The sequence below is a fragment of the Nicotiana sylvestris genome, chromosome 3, assembly GCF_000393655.2.
Source record: "Nicotiana sylvestris chromosome 3, ASM39365v2, whole genome shotgun sequence".
Classification (NCBI taxonomy): Eukaryota; Viridiplantae; Streptophyta; class Magnoliopsida; order Solanales; family Solanaceae; genus Nicotiana; species Nicotiana sylvestris.
Window position 1 is genome coordinate 179,941,901 of NC_091059.1, and position 20,625 is coordinate 179,962,525.

Below are 20,625 nucleotides of genomic sequence, written 5' to 3' on the forward strand. Positions count from 1 at the left end.
TAAAGTAAAAACTTGTAAATGATCAAAAAGAGGGAAGTACGTAAATTTCCCATTAATTTCTTTTCTTCTGTTAAACTTAAACAGCCGATTTCAAAAAATCTTTTAGATTTAGGGTTCTAGACCAAACAAGAAACTAGTATAACAGAAAAACAGGAAACTATATTTTCAGTTAATTTTCACCTGTTCACAACTGTTAATTAGTTCAATTGTGAAAAAAATAAGCATTGTATATAAAGATTAGGAAAAAACTAACTTGAGTCCCAAGCTTAACCTTCCGCAGAAATCAACACTTCTTTTCTCTCCTAAAATTTTGTTTCCTCCTAAATTTTCTCTGTTGGAAATAACCTGAATAAATATCTATAAATAGTCCATAATTATATTATAGCATTCACGTCAATAAGCTTCCGCCATTATAGGGTTTTCTTCCATATAGTTCTCGTCTTCTTACTTGAGAGAACAGAAGTTCTTCTCTTTGCGAATTGCGGAAATTACTATTGTCTCAGTCTTGTGTTTCTCTATAAGCAAGAAAAAGAGACGGCCATATATACCATGTCGATGGTACCAGCTGCACGCAGTGGGTGTATCATGGGTGTTCGGTTTCACCCTACTGAAGCAGAGTTGATCAACTTTCTGAAAAGGTTCCTAAAGGGCGAGCTTTTGCCGAGTGAATGCCCTAATTTCCAACTTGCCGATATCTATGGAGACCAACCACCATGGGAGATATTTGGAGCTTCTGATCATCCCGAAGAAGAGAAGGTTCGCTATATTTTTACTCGGTTGAAGAAGCAGAAGAGCGAACATACAAGGGTTCGTCGAAATTGCGCCAACGGGACATGGAAAGGCCAAACCGGTATTTTTCCTATCAAGAATGGTAAGGGAACTGTGGTTGGGTTTAGAAGATGTTTCAAGTTTCAAACTAGTAGTAAAGAAAGAGAGCATAATAAAATTTGGCTGATGAAAGAATATTCCGTCGGGGATGATTTCTTCAAAGAAAACAATATTCCTAAAGAGGATATTGTAGTGTGTCGAATCAAGAAGAATATAAGAGCTGAGAAAAATCATGGGGTAACTATGGAGGAGCAAGATGTTCCAAAAGTAATCGAAGCTATGTTGCATGGACCTGATGAAGTTTACGGCACAACAATACTACAACCAGCAACAACTTGTCAAGCAGCTGAACATCAAGTTATGGACGAGACTCAGAAGATGAACGAACAGAATAATAATAATAATGACTGCTCCTACTACCAACAGGAGATTAATTGGGCTGATGATCTGCTCATACGTATTGACGACTTTGGAGATATAATCTGGTGAGCACGAGTAATGAAGGGGAAGTAGAACGAGGGAGGAGAGACACGCAGCAGTCAATTTATATAATTGGATGAAGTACTAGATGGAGTTTACAGAAAATAGAGAAGCTTTGACATATTTAGTTTCTAACTTTATAACATCGAGGAAAGCAACAGAAACTTACTACTATTTCTTAGTACTACTAGGTAACAGTTTCTCATTGGAATAAACTTCGAAAGAGAAATTTGCTATTGCCAGATCTTTCCTTGTATTCATATATATATATACAACTGAAATCAGGCAGTAATTCTTTATCATCATTCATGCTTATAAAATTTATTTAACTACTTCATCTTTCACAATTTTTGTTTCGATCAAATCCATCCTCTAGTGGCTAGCTAAAGAACAAATTACTGCCCATATTATTCTTGTATTGTTGTTGGTTTCACTAAACAAAATTATCTTTTGTTGTTTTGATTGCAACAGATGTCTTTCTTGTCAACTTAACTGTATTAAGCTTGTTGTTAAACACCACTAAAGTAAACCAGTTTGAACCATAGTCGCGAATTGTTTACAAGTAAAAGCAGTCTATTTTAAATTTTCTCTAGGTAGATTCAGAATATAGTGTAATCTGATTATCTTCATTTCCTATATTGTCTCCATTAATATTTCTCCCAAGTTCTTATAACATGGATGGATGATGATGTCCCATACTAATATCAATGGCTTATGCTTAATTAATTAACCACGTCTTAACCATGATTTTGATTATGAATATTGCCATACAAATAATATTTGCTAACAAAAGATTTGGGGCGCGTTCTTTCAATCATGGCAATTGGCGGCATACTATTTCCATTTACACACTTGGACTAACGATGTTCAAGATGAGCGCCTGAACACATGATAAAGTATTTCTATTAGACACTCATTGGGAAGATATTAGGAAAATGGTTCTTGGTTTTTATTTTTAGCGGGGGATCCGGAGCCTTTAATTTTGGTAAACAGAGTAGGAGTTTGTTTTTAATTGATTGGGTTCTTTCTTAACTGACCAGTCTAATTTTTGTTTGTTATAGTATATGCTTATATTCGATGTGTATAATTACAGGAGATGGCATATTTTAAGTGATTAACAAATCTACGTGACGGGCGCTTGAGAACACGCGCGCACAAAAGCTTTTCCAAAGTTTGAGACACAAGTGTCTAATAGAAACACTTTATAATGTGTTTAGGTGCTCAATTGAAATGAGCCTTAATTTGAATATCTAAATGAAATATGCTACCAAGTTTAAGCGACTCTCGATATATTCCGGCTATATTTGCAATCGTTCTTTAGAGGTTGGTTCAGTGAGTTAGCAGAAGTGTCGTGTTTGCATAGTTTGCAGAATTTAGTAAACGGCAGGGCCATAGATAGCCCTAATGTTTGCGATTGAGAGCATTTACACCCTATGTTTTAAAATCGGCTTGTTCTCCGTTAACCAAACGGCTGGAAATGCCATTAGTGACTAACGGAGCCAATTTCTTCCTTTCAAAATCTCAAAGTAGTTTTTTTTATTTAAAAAATGACCACATATAATTAAAAATCTCATGCCACCAAATGCGTTGATTATGAATGACGTTGTTTTTCTAATGTGCTGTGTTATTGGTATTTACTTCTTGTTTTTTTTTATGTAATTACCCAGTTGCAATACTGGGCGCAGTTGTATTCACCAAAAAGGATCAGTGAGGGGGACTAGGCCTTATCTCAGACAATACAACTTGGTAATTCCATCACCCTAAAACAGAAACAGAAGGAGATATATACTTAGCTTCTCTGGGTAGCTAAGATTACATCTTTAACTAACTAAAAACTTAGCTTTGTCGTATTTGGTTCTGATACTGGCCATTTGCCACTTATCCAAAAGGAAGTAGCCTTTAGCGCATCTAGGTAGTTGTTGATATGAGTTGATAGTCATACTGTTACCCGAGGTAGAAGCCAATTTCGCAAGACAATCTGCAACCTGATTACATTCTCAGTAGCAATGCTTTACCCTTACGTTGGCCTGTTGTATAATATGCAGCATTCTATCAATCACTTGTTTGATTTCAGATTGTTGGTATCCATGTTTATCAGAATGTTTGCAATCACCATAGAGTCGAGTTCGAGAATAAAATTAGTGTGTAGACTGCACCATTTCATTCCAAACTTATCAGTAAGAGCTTCTGCACTATTGTTGTTATCACACTGAACTGTCATCGAGAATGCCATAATTAGATCGTCGTTGCTATTTCTTACGTTGCCTCATATACTAGCTTTGTTGTTTTCTCTGATGTAGCAACCATCGATATTAACTTTGATACTTCCCTAATTTGGTGTCAACCACAACACTTCACTCCAGCTTGGAATTGGTTTCAGCCTTTCGATTCTTTGATAGAGAGCTGGCCAAGGGTGGTGGTTGTCCCAAGTTGGTATGAGTTTCGAGATGGATCCTTTGATATTCCAGATTACTTGATGCATCATCATGTTGAGTTGGAACTTCTTCTGATTACCATATTTGCACGATGTCCACTGTTTCCATAGCTCCCAGCATATTGTTATTGGAGCTATTTGTGAGATCAAGGTATGGACCTTGTTTTTGGAGCTTGTTTCCCACCACCTTTTGAAGGTGCCCAGCACCTGCTCTATTTGATGCTTTATTCCCAATTGATTGCCAATTGTATTCCATGTTATTTTTGCTGCATAGCTTCCATTGAACACATGTTCCAAAGTTTCAACCCGCGGCAAAGAACAACAAGAACATCTAGAAACAATGTTAGTGCCAAATTTACCAATAATATCAAAAGGTAATCGCCTTTTAAATAACCTCCAGGATAGGAAGGAGATTTTAAAAGGTATATATGGACTTGTGCCAAACCTTACTATTGAAGTTATTTTTCTATTTTTTAATTCTCACTAATTGCCAAGCCGAGTTATTATTGAAATGACCATTTTCAACTATATTCCATAGTGGGAAGTCATTGAGATTTCTATTACCAATATCGACCTTAGTAACATAATCCAACAGGTGAGGTGGAATAGTGTTTGCTAATTTGTCGGTGTCCTAGGCTCCTTCAAGGATGAAGTTGTTAACAAGAAGCTTGGGAGATTTACCAGGTCCATGAACTACCTTGGCCAATGCACCTTTGCCCGTCCAGTTATCCCACCAGTGCTTCAATTTTCCAAATAATATTTGGCTTTGCTTTGATCCTTGCCTTCATCAAATCTCTCCAAATGTGAGAGTCAGAGGGAGTAGGAACTTTGGTAACCAAGTGAGCCCTTTTGCAATATTTTGCTTTAACGAAAATGGCCAAAAGAGATGGTTGTGTCCTGAATCTCCACTATCTTTGCAGATTGAGAGTCTTTGTGATATCTTCCATTCTCCTGAACCCATTCCACCCTCATCCTTAGGTAGGCATAGATTACTCTAGGCGAACCAGTGGTTGTTGTTCTTTCTTTCAGAAGACCCCCAGAAAAAATTATTGAAATATTTTTCCATAAGCTTGATGATGCCTTTGGGTGTGGCATAGCAGATAATATGTGAGTAGGGAGGGATTAAAGGACATGTTTGATTAAGGTTATCTTCCCCCCATAGGAAAGCATCTTCCCCTGCCAACTATTGAGCCTTTTCACAATTTTGGCTAGCATGCCATCAAATAAGCTAATTTTCTTCCTGCCATTGTATATTGGACATCCGAGATAGTTGAAAAGAAAGGACTTGTCTATATATCCAGAAGCTCTTCTGATTCTATTAATTCTACTAGCAGAGGTATTCAGAGCAATAACAAAGAAACTCTTGTCGTTATTCACTTTTTGGCCTTATACTTTTTCATATTTTCTTATTCGACTCTTAATGAGTTTGATTGAATTCTTGTCTCCTCCAGTGAATATCATTATGTCATCAGCATAAGAAAGGTGTGTAATGGTAGGGCCTCAATGGTCCATGGAAATGGGGTGAAGTTGTTATGGATAGCAAGATTGTTTAAGGACCTGGAAAGTACCTCAGCGCCAATAATGAACAGGGAAGGAGATAGTCAGTTGCCTTGTTTGAGACCTTGCGATGATGTGAAGAAGCCTTTTCTAGAACCATTAATTATGATAGAGTACCGCACACCGCTTACCAATCTCCAAATGATATCAATCCAAGCTTCTAAGAAACCAAATTTTCTCATGACGACCATTAGGAAATTCCAAGACATTCTATCGTAGGCTTTAGCCATATCCAGTTTGATAACCACATTACCCCCATTGTTGTTCTACATTATATTGTGAATAATTTCTTGTGCTAATTGCATATTATCAGTAATCATCCTACACTTGACAAATCCACTTTGATTATCGGATATTAGTTTCTATAGCATAGGGTTCAGCCTTCTAGATAGAATCTTAGAAATAATTTTGCTGGTGAAGTTGCTCAAACTAATTGGCCTGAACTCAGAGAAATTGGTTGGGGAATTGACTTTGGGAATGAGAAATAGTCATTTATAAGTATAGAATTTGGTCATGACTTTGCCATTGAAAAAGTTATGCACAAAGTCTGTTATATCATACTTGATGATATATCAACCCTTTTGATAGAAGGTGCCATTAAATCCATCCGGCCCAGCTGCACTTGAAGCACTCATACTAAACACGACATTTTAAATTTCTTCCTCATCTGGAATAGCATTGAGTATGTCATTATCTTCCTTAGTGATACATATTAGAATACAATTGACCATATCATGATCTCGGAATTGATGTTGCAGGTTAAAGAGGTGCTTAAAGTGATGCACAACCACCTTAGAGATATTATCATCACCTTGGACGCAGGAGCCATTGTGATTCTTGATTGTGTGAAGTTGGAGCCTACAACTTCTATTTCTAATTAAGCTATGGAAGTATTTGGTGTTACTTTCCCCTTTTTCAAACCATTTTGTTGAGCTTTCTGTCTAAGGATAGTATCTTGCATGCCCAGCCACTTGATATATTTTGCTTTCCCTTTCTTGAGCTTTTCTCTGGATTGATAAGTTTTATTAAGGGTGTCAATCTCTTCCAGGTTTACCATTTTTGCTTCCTATATGTTGACTTGTTCGAAAACATTCCCAACCACCTCTTTCGACCATCGAGTGAGTTCCTTATTAAGGAGTTTCAATTTCTGTTGTAACCTCCAAATGGGATTTTCAGGAACTTGTGTGCTACAAACTCTTCTACCAAGTTCATGAATGATGGTTGCTCTGCCCAGAAATCCATAAATTTTAAGTATTTGACGCCAGCTTGAAGTTACTTCTGACATTTGATGAGGAGTGAACTATGATCTGAGCCGGTCCTAGCAAGGTGTTTGGCCATGTTAATCTGGAATAATTGGGTTCATGGATCATTAACAAAGACTCAATAGAGTCTCTTCCAAATCCTTTTCCTAGCTTTCCAGTTGTTGCATCACATGAATTTAGGGCCTACAAACCCCAAATCCACAACCTCGCAATTACCCATACAGCTACAAACTCAAAACTTTTGTGCATTTTGTGATGATTGCCCCCTTTTTTCTCATCTGGATCCAATATGACATTGAAGTCACCCCAATGCACCAAGGACCTTCGATATGTGTGTGAATATCTTCCAAAGTACTCCAAAGCTCTCTCCTTTCATTGACAGCACGTTTAGCATATACTATTGTAAGGTATAAATCATAATTTGGAGGATTGTAGTGCATCTTGATGGTAAGCTGCTGATCATTATTATCAATCACACTAGTTTGGTAGTTTCCTGATCAAAGAAACCAAATATGACCATTCGTGTTGGGCACACAGTGTTGAAAGCCCAAGAATTTCATGTACTTGTCAATCTTGTTTATGTTAACAAAAGGTTCAAAAATAACTACAAGGTCCACTTTATACATGTTAATGAGTTTTTTAAGCATGAGAATGACTTTTTTTGATTCCACACTTCTAATATTCCAAAAGATGGAATTAATTATGAAGTCGAGAGAAATAAGTTTGTACTCCCTTCCACATTGGAAGAGTACAACTTATTTTTTATCTTTTTTACCATCTTTTTGTTTATGTTCTTACCCTTTTTGACTAGAGAGAATCCTTCATTATCTTCTTGATTGCTTTGGGCACTTTGTATTTGAGCCTTAGAAATCCTCAATGTGACCTCATTAGGAGAGTTAACCTCTATATATTGATCAGCTTCTTTCGTAGTTTGAAGTTTATTTATCGATGTTTGCGAAGATTCTAGCTCAAGTTGAACCACCATATTAATTCCTGGCATTTCTTTGATTTCTGAAGGTATGCTAACTGATCCCTCATTTGTTGTAAGATATTTAGTTAGGTTGTATTGAGCTTGTCCTTTTTCATGATCCATATTTCCTTGAATGTTGGTAGATTCTTGCACCATCTGTTCTGACCCCTCATAGTTCATGTTTGCTTGATTGAAGTTACAACACTCATTGGAGTCATTGTTAGTGTTGTTTTCACTGTTATCCTCCTTGTTTCCTATAATATGGTTCACACAAAAATTACTGTCTTCAGCATTCTTTCCTTGCTATTGTTATTGTCGAATGGCTTGTTCAACCTGCCTTTCTTAATCTTTTTGCTGCCACTGATTTGACACCACATATGCTTAAATGTCACATTGGATTTCTTTTTGGGGGAGCCATTTTTGCTGATTTTCTTCCTTTTCTTAGAGGTTCTATCTTTAAGCGGAGTACCCACAACACTAACCACTTGTTTGACATACTGCCATGTATGCATATGGAAAGGAAGGCCAAGAAGGAGTACCCATACAGGTGCAATTGGGAGGTCCTCTTCCGGTGACCACTTTTGAAGCCACATCTGTTGTCCCTCAATCTCTATGACTCGTTTGAACCAAATCGTAGAGAAATCTTCATCATTAGTGAAATCTAGAAAAACATTGAGTTATCGTACCCTTCAATTTTGGTCGATCCTTTTAGAGAAATCAATTCCTTAAATTTAGACCTAATTCGATCTATTTGGGGCCGATGCTTAAGAAATCTGTCAACCAGGGTGGATTTGCATTCGGAAGCCATGACTCCATAGTAATTTGATGCTTTGAACACGATTTCTAGCATACCATTGTGTGTGGTATGTGTTGTAATCACGAATCTCGATCTTGGCAGTCAGGGCTCGCAGATGAATTTCAGTAATTTGTGATTGTGGTTGCATAAGATGTTTGCCTTCAATTGCTTCATTGGTTTGCTTTGCATGTGTGGTAGAAGTATTTTTCCCATCCAGACGCACCGGAATGGCACCGTCCGGCGGGTCCATGGGGAGGAGCGTGTGGTTTACTCGCGGGAGAAATGTTACCGTTGAGTTGTTGAGAGAGAGAGAGTTAATCGAGTATAATTAATGTATTTGATGGGCTTGGTATTTACTTCTTGTGTTATGTTAGTTTTAAGTTGAGTTGAACGACTACTTTTATGAAAGCAATATTCTTTCTTGAGTTTAATTTTGTAAGCTGAGCAGTATTTGTGAAAGTATCACTCTAGGTCTATACTCGTGTGCTTGTTATATGTGGTCCTGATAACAATGGCAGGTGTCACAGGGGTGTTTTATGCTCTACAAAAACAGCCTGCGCGGCAGCCAAGTCTCGACTTGACTTCAGCCTGTTCCAACACTCGGCCAAAATTCTGCAACTTTGGACTTAGATTTATTTAGGCAGCTTTCAACGTTGTAAGTAGATACTGATTTTAGGCAACGGAAAATTTAATGGAGGGACAGAAAACTAAAGTGAACAAAAGGCACAATATACAGGAAACTCTTTCCCAACTTTGTATTTAACTCGAGAATACATAAAAAACTCAAACTCAAAGTACATCCGTGTACAAAATGAAGATCACTCTTGACCCTCACAAGACTACTCTTAGCCTTAGGTTGTTTTCACTCTTGAAAATAGGTTTTAGGACTCCTTCCTAACTCAAACATGCACTCTACACGTTTTTCACTCTCTTTTTCAAAAAGGGAAGGGTGCTGTCCATTTATAACTTATGAACCAGCCCCATTTACACAATAGTTGCCTATATTTAGGCTTAGGCACTTGCTTAGTCAGCCCACTACTTTAGCTTAGTGTAGTTGACACCCCCAACTACTAGGATCATGTAAATCATGCTAAAGACAATGAGATCATGGCCCTCAAAAACGTGTTAACTCCTGCCAACATTTTGGACAAGACTCAACTGCTGCCCATGTGCACAGCATGTGCCGATAACCGCCTTTGACTTTGTCAATCCAAGACTTGCTACCCAATTTCGTGCCTTGGCTTGGACCAGGCGCAAATGCCATTGTATCCAGCTGCATTGTGCCGCAATTAGACTTGCCACCGCCCACGAACTTGGCCCGTTTGTCGCAACTAAATGGCATGACAAGTCTGCCCGCACACTGCCTTTCCGTTGCACATTTGCTTGCCTTTGCCCATCCATTTTTGCCTTGTCTTGGCATCACTGCCTCATGCCTTGATGCCTTTGCCATGATTAAGTGCCATCCTTAGCCCGCAACTCATTGTCAAGCCCTTGCCAAGCTGCCTCGCCTCCGTCAAAGCCTTGGCCATCACTTGCCAGTTTCCCATTTTTGACATTGGTGCTGCTCATGCACCAAACTTTGCAACACTCTTGCTGCCTTATGACAACACTCTTGTTGTCCGGTCGAGCTCAATTGTTGGAGGTCTAACAAACCACCCACACTCTTTGAAACTCGACGTCCTCGTCGAGGTCAACTCAATGTAAGAGTCCTAAGGGGTTGACAATCAACGCACCTTGACCCCGTTTCTCTTCAGCTACAATTGCATTGACACCAACAGCTTGTTTTTCACTGTCCAGCGCCTCCAATGCAGCCCTCTTCTCCGCGGCAGTCATGGCATTTAACACTGCCTTGTTCGGACAGTCCCTTGCTCGATGTGGTCCATCACAAAGGAAACAACCACTGAATTTGCTGCCATTCTCCTTGCTTTTTGATGTTCCAGCTTCCTGCTTTCCCTTCCCCTTGTCTTCATGTGCATTGCCATTTTCACTTTTCTTCCACTCCTTTGCCTTGTCCTTCTTTCCGTCGTTGGACTTTGAAGTAGAAGTCTCATCACTCAAGTGAAAATCGCCCAATGCATCAGCCGCAGCCACAGCACTTGCAAGGCTTTGAATATTCTGCCTTCGCAACTCGAGTTGTGCCCACTGTTGCAGCCCGCTCATGAAGTTGTGCAACTTGTCTTCTTCCGACATGTTGCTGATGCTCAGCATCAAAGATGTGAACTCTTTCACATATGCTCTAACTGATCCGGTGTGTTTCAACTTTTTCAGTTTGTCCCTAGCAATCCAAGATGTATTACTAGGAAGGAACTGATCCTTCAATTCCTTTTTAAGCCGCTCCCACGACTCAATCTTTGGTCTACCCAAACTTTCATCTTCAGCCACACGAGTGCGCCACCATAACTTAGCATCTTCACTCAAATACATGCTAGTTAAGGTTACTTTCTCCATCTCATCTTGCACACGAATAACATGAAAGTACTGCTCCATATCCCAAAGAAAATTCGCCAACTCACGTGCACTCCTTGCACCACTAAATGCCTTAGGTTCAGGAATTCTCACCTTGAGACGTTCAGCACCACGTTGAGGAGCATCCTCGCCCACAGCACGTCGTAGCACCACTGTTTCCGTCCTCAGATCCGCATTCTCTTGACTTAGCCTTGCCAATTCTGCCTCAAGGTAGGCAAGCCTTGTCATAAGGGTCTAAAATTCTTCACCATCAGGAACATTTCCCACCAATGCTTCCAGTTTCGTTAGCCTTTCCCGCAGTTCATTGTTACCACCAGCCATGTTCTCGAACAAGACCACGAAATCTGCCACAGTCCGTCGTGTCTCCGTCACGAACCTGCTCCGCTCTGATACCAGTTGTCACAGGGGTTTTTATGCTCCACAAAAACAGCCAATGCGGCAGCCAAGTCTCGACTTGACTTCAGCATGTTCCAACACTCGGCCAAAATTATGCAACTTTGGACTTAGATTTATTTAGGCAGCTTTCAACGTAGTAAGTAGATACTGATTTTAGGCAATGGAAAATTGAATGAAGGGACAGAAAACTAAAGTGAACAAAAGGCACAATATACAGGAAACTCTTTCCCAACTTTGTATTTAACTCGAGAATACAAAGAAAACTCAAACTCAAAGTACATCCGTGTACAAAATGAAGATCACTCTTGACCCTCACAAGACTACTCTTAGCCTTAGGTTGTTTTCACTCTTGAAAACAGGTTTTAGGACTCCTTCCTAACTCAAACATGCACTCTACACGTTTTTCACTCTTTTTCCAAAAAGGGAAGGGTGCTGTCCATTTATAACTTATGAACCAGCCCAATTTACACATTAGTTGCCTATATTTAGGCTTAGGCACTTGCTTAGTCAGCCCACTACTTTAGCTTAGTGTAGTTGACACCCCCAACTACTAGGATCATGTAAATCATGCTAAAGACAATGAGATCATGGCCCTAAAAAACGTGTTAACTCCTGCCAACTTTTTGGACAAGACTCAACTGCTGCCCATGTGCACAGCATGTGCCGATAACCGCCTTTGACTTTGACAATCCAAGACTTGCTGCCCAATTTCGTGCCATGGCTTGGACCAGGCGCCAATGCCATTGTATCCAGCTGCATTGTGCCGCAATTAGCCTTGCCACCGCCCACGAACTTGGCCCGTTTGCCGCAACTCAATGGCATGACAAGTCTGCCCGCGCACTGCCTTTCCGTTGCACATTTGCTTGCCTTTGCCCATCCGTTTTTGCCTTGTCTTGGCATCACTACCTCATGCCTTGATGCCTTTGCCATGATTAAGTGCCATCCTTAGCCCGCAACTCATTGTCAAGCCCTTGCCAAGCTGCCTCGCCTCCGTCAAAGCCTTGGCCATCACTTGCCAGTTTCCCATTTTTGACATTGGTGCTGCTCATGCACCAAACTTTGCAACACTCTTGCTGCCTTATGACAACACTCTTGTTGTCCCGTCGAGTTCCATTTTTGGGGGTCTAACAAACCACCCACACTCTTTGAAACTCGACGTCCTCGTCGAGGTCAACTCAATGTAAGAGTCCCAAGGGGTTGACAATCAACGCACCTTGACCTCGTTTCTCTTCAGCTACAATTGCATTGACACCAACAGCTTGTTTGTCACTGTCTAGCGCCTCCAATGCAGCTCTCTTCTCCGCGGCAGTCATGGCATTTAACACTGCCTTGTTCGGACAGTCCCTCGCTCGATGTGGTCCATCACAAAGGAAACAACCACTGAATTTGCTGCCCTTCTCCTTGCTCCTTGAAGTTCCAGCTTCCTGCTTTCCCTTCCCCTTGTCTTCATGTGCATTGCCATTTTCACTTTTCTTCCACTCCTTTGCCTTGTCCTTCTTTCCGTCGTTGGACTTTGAAGTAGAAGTCTCATCACTCAAGTGAAAATCGCCCAATGCATCAGCCGCAGCCACAGCACTTGCAAGGCTTTGAATATTCTGCCTTCGCAACTCGAGTTGTGCCCACTGTTGCAGCCCGCTCATGAAGTTGTGCAACTTGTCTTCTTCCGACATGTTGCTGATGCTCAGCATCAAAGATGTGAACTCTTTCACATATGCTCTAACTGATCCGGTGTGTTTCAACTTTTTCAGTTTGTCCCTAGCAATCCAAGATGTATTACTAGGAAGGAACTGATCCTTCAATTCCTTTTTAAGCCGCTCCCACGACTCAATCTTTGGTCTACCCAAACTTTCATCTTCAGCCACACGAGTGCGCCACCATAACTTAGCATCTTCACTCAAATACATGCTAGTCAAGGTTACTTTCTCCATTTCGTCTTGCACACGAATAGCATGAAAGTACTGCTCCATATCCCAAAGAAAATTCTCCAACTCACGTGCACTCCTTGCACCACTAAATGCCTTAGGTTCAGGAATTCTCACCTTGAGACGTTCAGCACCACGTTGAGGAGCATCCTCGCCCACAGCACGTCGTAGCACCACTGTTTCCGTCCTCAGATCCGCATTCTCTTGACTTAGCCTTGCCAATTCTACCTCAAGGTAGGCAAGCCTTGTCATAAGGGTCTGAAATTCTTCACCATCAGGAACATTTCCCACCAATGCTTCCAGTTTCGTTAGCCTTTCCCGCAGTTCATTGTTACCACCAGCCATGTTCTCGAACAAGACCACGAAATCTGCCACAGTCCGTCGTGTCTCCGTCACGAACCTGCTCCGCTCTGATACCAGTTGTCACAGGGGTGTTTTATGCTCCACAAAAACAGCCTGCACAGCAGCCAAGTCTCGACTTGACTTCAGCCTGTTCCAACACTCGGCCAAAATTCTGCAACTTTGGACTTAGATTTATTTAGGCAGCTTTCAACGTAGTAAGTAGATACTGATTTTAGGCAACGGAAAATTGAATGAAGGGACAGAAAATTAAAGTGAACAAAAGGCACAATATACAGGAAACTCTTTCCCAACTTTGTATTTAACTCGAGAATACAAAGAAAACTCAAACTCAAAGTACATCCGTGTACAAAATGAAGATCACTCTTGACCCTCACAAGACTACTCTTAGCCTTAGGTTGTTTTCACTCTTGAAAACAGGTTTTAGGACTCCTTCCTAACTCAAACATGCACTCTACACGTTTTTCACTCTTTTTTCAAAAAGGGAAGGGTGCTGTCCATTTATAACTTATGAACCAGCCCCATTTACACATTAGTTGCCTATATTTAGGCTTAGGCACTTGCTTAGTCAGCCCACTACTTTAGCTTAGTGTAGTTGACACCCCCAACTACTAGGATCATGTAAATCATGCTAAAGACAATGAGATCATGGCTCTCAAAAACGTGTTAACTCCTGCCAACTTTTTGGACAAGACTCAACTGCTGCCCATGTGCACAGCATGTGCCGATAACCGCCTTTGACTTTGTCAATCCAAGACTTGCTGCCCAATTTCATGCCATGGCTTGGACCAGACGCCAATGCCATTGTATCCAGCTGCATTGTGCCGCAATTAGCCTTGCCACCGCCCACGAACTTGGCCCGTTTGCCGCAACTCAATGGCATGACAAGTCTGCCTGCGCACTGCCTTTCCGTTGCACATTTGCTTGCCTTTGCCCATCCGTTTTTGCCGTGTCTTGGCATTACTGCCTCATGCCTTGATGTCTTTGCCATGATTAAGTGCCATCCTTAGCCCGCAACTCATTGTCAAGCCTTAGCCAATCTGCCTTGCCTCCGTCAAAGCCTTGGCCATCACTTGCCAGTTTCCCATTTTTGACATTGGTGCTGCTCATGCACCAAACTTTGCAACACTCTTGCTGCCTTATGACAACACTCTTGTTGTCCGGTCGAGCTCAATTGTTGGAGGTCTAACAGCAGGGATGGTCTTGTAGCTGCTCGACACTTGCATCACTTTGGTTATCCAAAATGAAATACTAAACCTCCTTTTGCTGGTTTAATTAGTCACCAAGGTAAAGGATACAACATGAAATTGGACCCGGATTTGGACCGGGCGGATCCAAAGTTGACTTTTCGAAAATTGTATAGTAGTAATAAACATTTGATTAACACAAAAGAATTTAGGCTTTCCTTTCTTTCAATTAGTTATAGAAGTAAGGCCCATGTCCCCATTTATTTTGTACCTTTTTGTTTATATATAAATATGGTAGGGGTCTTGCCTAACCCCCACACCAAAGGCTGTAGCCTGAAGGTGATGGCTTCAATTAAAAAAAAAAGAATAACACAAAAGAAGATGCGTGTATAGTAGTAATGTTTTATCAAAAGAGAAATATTCAACATTTGTGACCACAATATAACATAGTATAGAACTCAGTCATACTTTCATATTTTATTATATATGCAGTATTTCTGTCTTTAAGTTTGTAGGCTTAACAAATAAAAAAGTCTATAATGAAGATATCATGAATATATCATTAGTGTACTCATAATGTTAATAGAATCATTTATAGCACAATTTTACTTGAAAATGTATATTTTTAGCCATTCCTATAAATAATAGCCGACAATTTTTTTTTTTTTGAGTGCATATGTGTGTGTGTATATATATATATTGGCCAATTTTGTATTTTGCCCATTTTACTTTTATGTTTTATTGTGAGGAATTTTTATTTTGTTATTTTTTCTTCTTCTTTCCACTTACCTGCATTTATAAGAATTGTTTAGTTTACCGCTAAACAACCATACAACAACATAAAATCATTTCAAATCAAAACATCAAACAGTCAATAATAAAGGTTTCATGAGCAATTTAGCACTACGGTAATAATATCATTAATATATAGAAGTATTTAAGTTATACTAGTGTAACAATACCATTAACATATGGAAGGATTTAAGTTATATACATCTAACGCTAAAAGCTAACCTGCACCCAATTTTTGCACCAAACTTTATCATGCACGACTAATTAGTAGTAATAATAAATAAGGTGAAAATATACATTGAGTCAAAGTTAATTCCAAGAAAAGGGTGTTTCGAGAAGCGTATATATACATATATGGATGATGTTAAATTCTGAAATTTACAGCTAGTCCAGTGACAAAAGACACGTTTTCCTTTTCTCTAGTTTACGTTGGGGTAAATTTACTAGCTTTTCCAATTCTTATAAAAGAGGTGTACGTATAATATTGTCCTTAAATTTCTTTTCTCACTTTAAAAATTCTGTTAGATAAACCAAGCATGTGAAAGGATCATATATCAAAGGGGATATATTATAAGGACCAAAATAAAGTAACCCCAATATATTAAGGACTATTTTGATCATTTCTCCTTTAGAAGTTTTTGTTAGAACTCTGTATTCAAAAACCACAAAACCAGAAACGTTAGTTTAAAAAACGAAAGCAGAAAAAATTCCGAGCCCACAAGTTTCTTGTGTTTCCTTAAGGAATTTAATCCCCTCACAATGCCCAAGGTTACGGATTAATTCCTCCCAGGATTGAACGGGATAACTATTCTGTGATAGCACCACTTCAAATCACAGAATTTCGGCAAACTCAAATGGCAGAGCAAATCACACAAAATGCTTACGTTGTGGTTTTTGGAAAACAATGCAGAATGTAGAAGTTTGAGGGGAGTGATTTCAGATTTTTCCGGTGGTGGAAAATGAGGCTAAGCCTCTCAATTTATAGCCAGCAAAGTTGAGTCCCAACAGGTGCAAAGGTGCATGTTCAATGATAAGGTGTCTCTTTAGCTATTGAATGGAACGTTTCCGTTGTTGGTCGCGAAATAATTCCGCGATCTTCCAATGCGCGAAAATGATTCCGCGATCTTCCAATGCAAAAAGTAAGGAAATAAATTTGGTCCAAAAAATTATTAATCAATCATATCAATTGACCAAATCCGAAGCCGAAGCCGAGCCGAGCGAGTGACGACGACGACGCGAGGCACCACTTCTTCTTAACTCTTTAAGAGCTAGGAGATGAGCTTCTATATATATACACAAAGATTTTATTTCCTTCTTCCAATGAGGAACAAAGTGCATTAGTAAAATGAGCTAATTCAAAATTTTACTTCCCTCCATTTCTTTTCCCACCACTTTCCATTCATACCTCTTTTGTTATTAATAACAAAACCCAACAATCCCCCACATGAATGGGGAATGGCTATCCGAAACAAATATGCATGAAAAACTGTGTGTGATTCGCAAGCAGGGATTAACCGCATTTTTGAACATATGTCGAATATACTCTATCAATAGTGAACATATGTCGAATATACTCTATCAATCGGTAAATTTGATATTTTTGAACCATCAAACTTTAGTGTATACCTAGACAGTCATATGTCACACAATCAACCCTTAACCGTCTTTGGTTCTCATTGTTGTGTTCATTTCAGCCATGAACACCGCTTGGTTTCATAAGTGCGTAGAGAACTGGCCTTACAACATTCTCCTTGAAGCGGCTTACACTTCACACTTATATAGGTGATTCCTAAATGTGTTATCCTGTAGATACACTATTTGATATACCCCGTATCAAACTTAGAAAACATTAAAAGGTCCTAACGCTTTATCCTTGGTACTGAACATTGTCTGCATCATGATAATGGACCAATATTTTATTTGAAAATGTTGAACCGTCACTAATGACTTTCTTTGATCTCCTCGAACCTAGATCTTAGGATCTCCAGTCTTCTAGGTAGAGTTTATTTAACCAAAAAATTGAATTTCAGTCAAAGCTAGAATTTAGAAGAACATGAGTTACTGATAATCAAAAGATTATGCAAAGGAAAGTAATTTGGGGTAATTAGAGTGTAATCAGGAGAAAAAACAAGTAAATCAAAGTATATTCCGATAATATCTCTTGTCCCTACAATTGATTAGATACCTCCCTTTTATATATATCTTGAAGATATGCGTTTTCCCGAAATCATAATGAGGCTATTATGAATAATTAAAAACATTGAATGCTACGTTACATAAATTATATTCAATACAAATTCTCTAACGTATCCAGTATTTAATTCCTGTCAAATTATGTATCTGCGCTGTTTACTATGGTCAGATCCATTCCTTTTGATTCTTGGATATAAATGACTTAAACAGGTATGGCCACCCGTGCCTCTTCCTTTGTCCTTGCTCGTTTCTATTGTTGCTCGTGCCTCTTGATTAATTGTAATTCTCTGACTCTTTGACCAGTCCACGTGTCTCAACATATCATCTTTATAAATGAATTTTTTTTCCAATACAGATAGTCCCCTCACTTTCCATTTATTCATCAGTTGAATATTTGGGAAGTGAATTTCATTAAAACGAGAATTTTTATCACCATTAATGCTATGACAAAATTGACGCTTCAATTGTCACTTCCATTTAATATTCCGTACACGTCAATTTTTCATTGGTTCTGCAGTTTTTGCAGCCTCTTTCAAGGTTTTTACGGTTCCACTATTTACGAAGTGCCAGTTATCATAATTGTGATCCTTCCTTCACTGCACTTTTACCTTTGGCGGTCGATTATCAATATAAATATAACTTCTTCCCTTGTCTTTTACCTCATAAAGTTTTATTGAACTCTTAATTTCTCAATTCTCTGTTTACTTCTTCTTTACATAATTCCTCTTCACTATGTCTTCACCAAACCCTCACTCTCGAGAAGTATCCATTTTTTATTCTTTCCCCCAATGCCCCTGTTAATCATAGAAGGGCAGGTAGGCTTCGTAGCTTAGGATCTACTCGAGGTGGTTCGTCTATGCCTTCTTCTAGTTCTGGTCCTTCTTCCAGAACTAGAAGTTCCCTTTCTCACAAATCTTCTTCTAGGAGTAAAGAACCTTCTGAACCATTACGCGAGCCTTTAGTAGAAGAGATAGTCTCTACAGAATTATCTTTTTAACACGATAGGGAATCTCTTAGAAACCAGATTTTCGCTTTAGATCGTGTCGATACTTACCCCACTCAAATTACAGAAGTTTTGACTCCTATGGTTCATAAGGACTGTCATTGGAGTAACAAATTTCCCATTATTATCCCTAATCCGAATCAGAGAATAACTTCTTATTTAACTGGGTTTTCTTTTGTTTACACATACCCTTTTACTTTAGGGTTCAAACCAGCGATTGACACAGTCATTCTTGAATTTTGCCATTTCTTCAACGTCTGTTTGGGCCAAATTGGTCCGATCTTATGGAGGGTTGTTGCCTGTTTAAGGAATTTAGCCACTAAAGCCGAAGTTCCTTTTACTTTCCCCCACTTGATTCATCTTTACTCACCTAGGCTTTTTTGCAATGGTGCTTTTACACTAGTAGCCATGAGTAAGAGGATTTTGGTGAGTCCCAAAGATGACAAAGGCCGCGGCTGATATGCCCGATTTGTTGCTGCCCCCACTATTGGTTTAGTGGGTGAGGATAATGTTCCCTTCCCTGAGAAGTGGAATTTTGCACGTAAGTCTTTTAACCTTCTCGTACCTGATTCCTTCAAGTTTGCCAACTTCTTTAATTTTGCTTTTGTTGTTTTTTAGATACCATGGGAGTTGTGGGGGATGTTCCCAATTTCCGTGGTTGGGTAGATAAATTGATGAAGATCGCACCGATGGATGGTAGGTCTTGGAAAATAGTTTATAACCGTTTTAGTTGGAAGGTAAAGACTCATGGTAAGAATTTATATTTTGTGCCTTTCGTGTCTATATTCTCTTTTATTGCTCTAATTTCTATCCTTCTTTTCGTCAGCATTTGCTATTCTAGGAGTTACTGCTGAAGCAGTTGCAGCTTTTCGTGTTTCCTCGGGAACTCGTACTCCTTCAGGAACCCGTATCTCTCTAGAAAGAGCCTGGGAAATAGTTTTGGGTTCTTCTTCTGCAAAAAGGAAAGCTGCAGAAGAGGAAGACTCTGAAGAAGAGGGAGATGAGGGATCCCTGGTAACAAGGCCTCGAGTTAGGAGACGTATCGTCTCTGATGATGAAGCTGAAGTGTCGGTTTCTCTTACCGATCCTGTTGAAACTCCAATAACAATTCCTGACGATAACGTCACTCCCCACGATATCGTGTGTCTATTGACCAAATTTTCATCAGAGGTGTCACACCTCCTTTTTGCGCGCCCTGCCCCGAAGGGTTAAGATGCGCGAGGAGTTTTTCCAATTTAAGTGACAAATATTCGAAATGGGATTATTTATTCAATTCAGAGTCGCCACTTGGGAAAAGGTTTGGCTTTTGGTGTCCCAAGTCACCGGTTTATCTTGAATCCCAAATCGAGGAGATTTTTGACTTTTCCAAATGAAGTCTGCGAACCAGAAATTCTAAGCAAGGAATTCTGTTGACCCGAGGGAAGGTGTTAGGCACCCTCGAATCCCGTGGTTCTAGCACGGTCGCTTAAATTGTTATAATAGCTAAATATCTGATTTAAATACATGTTGTAACTCATGTGCTTTTATTAAGTTTTAACCGCTTTTATTATTATCATTTATTTTACAGAATTGCAACGTCGTGAAAATGCGTCTCGAACCACGTCACAATCAATGCACCCGTAATTGTCGACACATTTGGACTTCGTTGAGATTTGGATTTGGGTCACATCAATGTGCACCCGAATTTAAGAATGTGATTTAATTAAACCGCGCCAACAGAACCTAACGCGTTATTATCTTTGTAGGAGGCCATGAAGTTTATTAAATGGCCTATCTTGAATTCTAAATAATTATCGTCAGTTGTTGAGGGCCCCGCAATTGTTTTTTTTTTTTTATTTTTTTGGCGAGGCTTGTCCTATTATTTTAGAAGGGTATCCTACAGTGACTACATTTCTATTATTTTTATTTCCAAAGATGGAAGAAAAGAAAGCGTGTGTGCTAATTGAAGTATATACTTCAGCTTAAACCAAACTCCTGTC

General features: G+C 39.4%; 3 protein-coding genes across 3 annotated transcripts; 1 reads left to right on the forward strand and 2 right to left on the reverse strand.

Moving 5' to 3' along the window:
* Positions 1–549: 549 nt before the first annotated feature.
* Positions 550–1,317, forward strand: LOC104213001 (NAC domain-containing protein 78-like). Its single transcript, XM_009762375.2, has one exon. The coding sequence runs from the start codon at positions 550–552 to the stop codon at positions 1,315–1,317; it is 768 nt and encodes a 255-aa protein (XP_009760677.2).
* Positions 1,318–10,022: 8,705 nt separating this feature from the next.
* LOC138888432 (uncharacterized) lies at positions 10,023–11,021 on the reverse strand. The gene has a single exon (XM_070170295.1). The coding sequence runs from the start codon at positions 11,019–11,021 to the stop codon at positions 10,023–10,025; it is 999 nt and encodes a 332-aa protein (XP_070026396.1).
* Positions 11,022–12,364: 1,343 nt separating this feature from the next.
* Positions 12,365–13,456, reverse strand: LOC138888433 (uncharacterized). The gene has a single exon (XM_070170296.1). The coding sequence runs from the start codon at positions 13,454–13,456 to the stop codon at positions 12,365–12,367; it is 1,092 nt and encodes a 363-aa protein (XP_070026397.1).
* Positions 13,457–20,625: the final 7,169 nt, after the last annotated feature.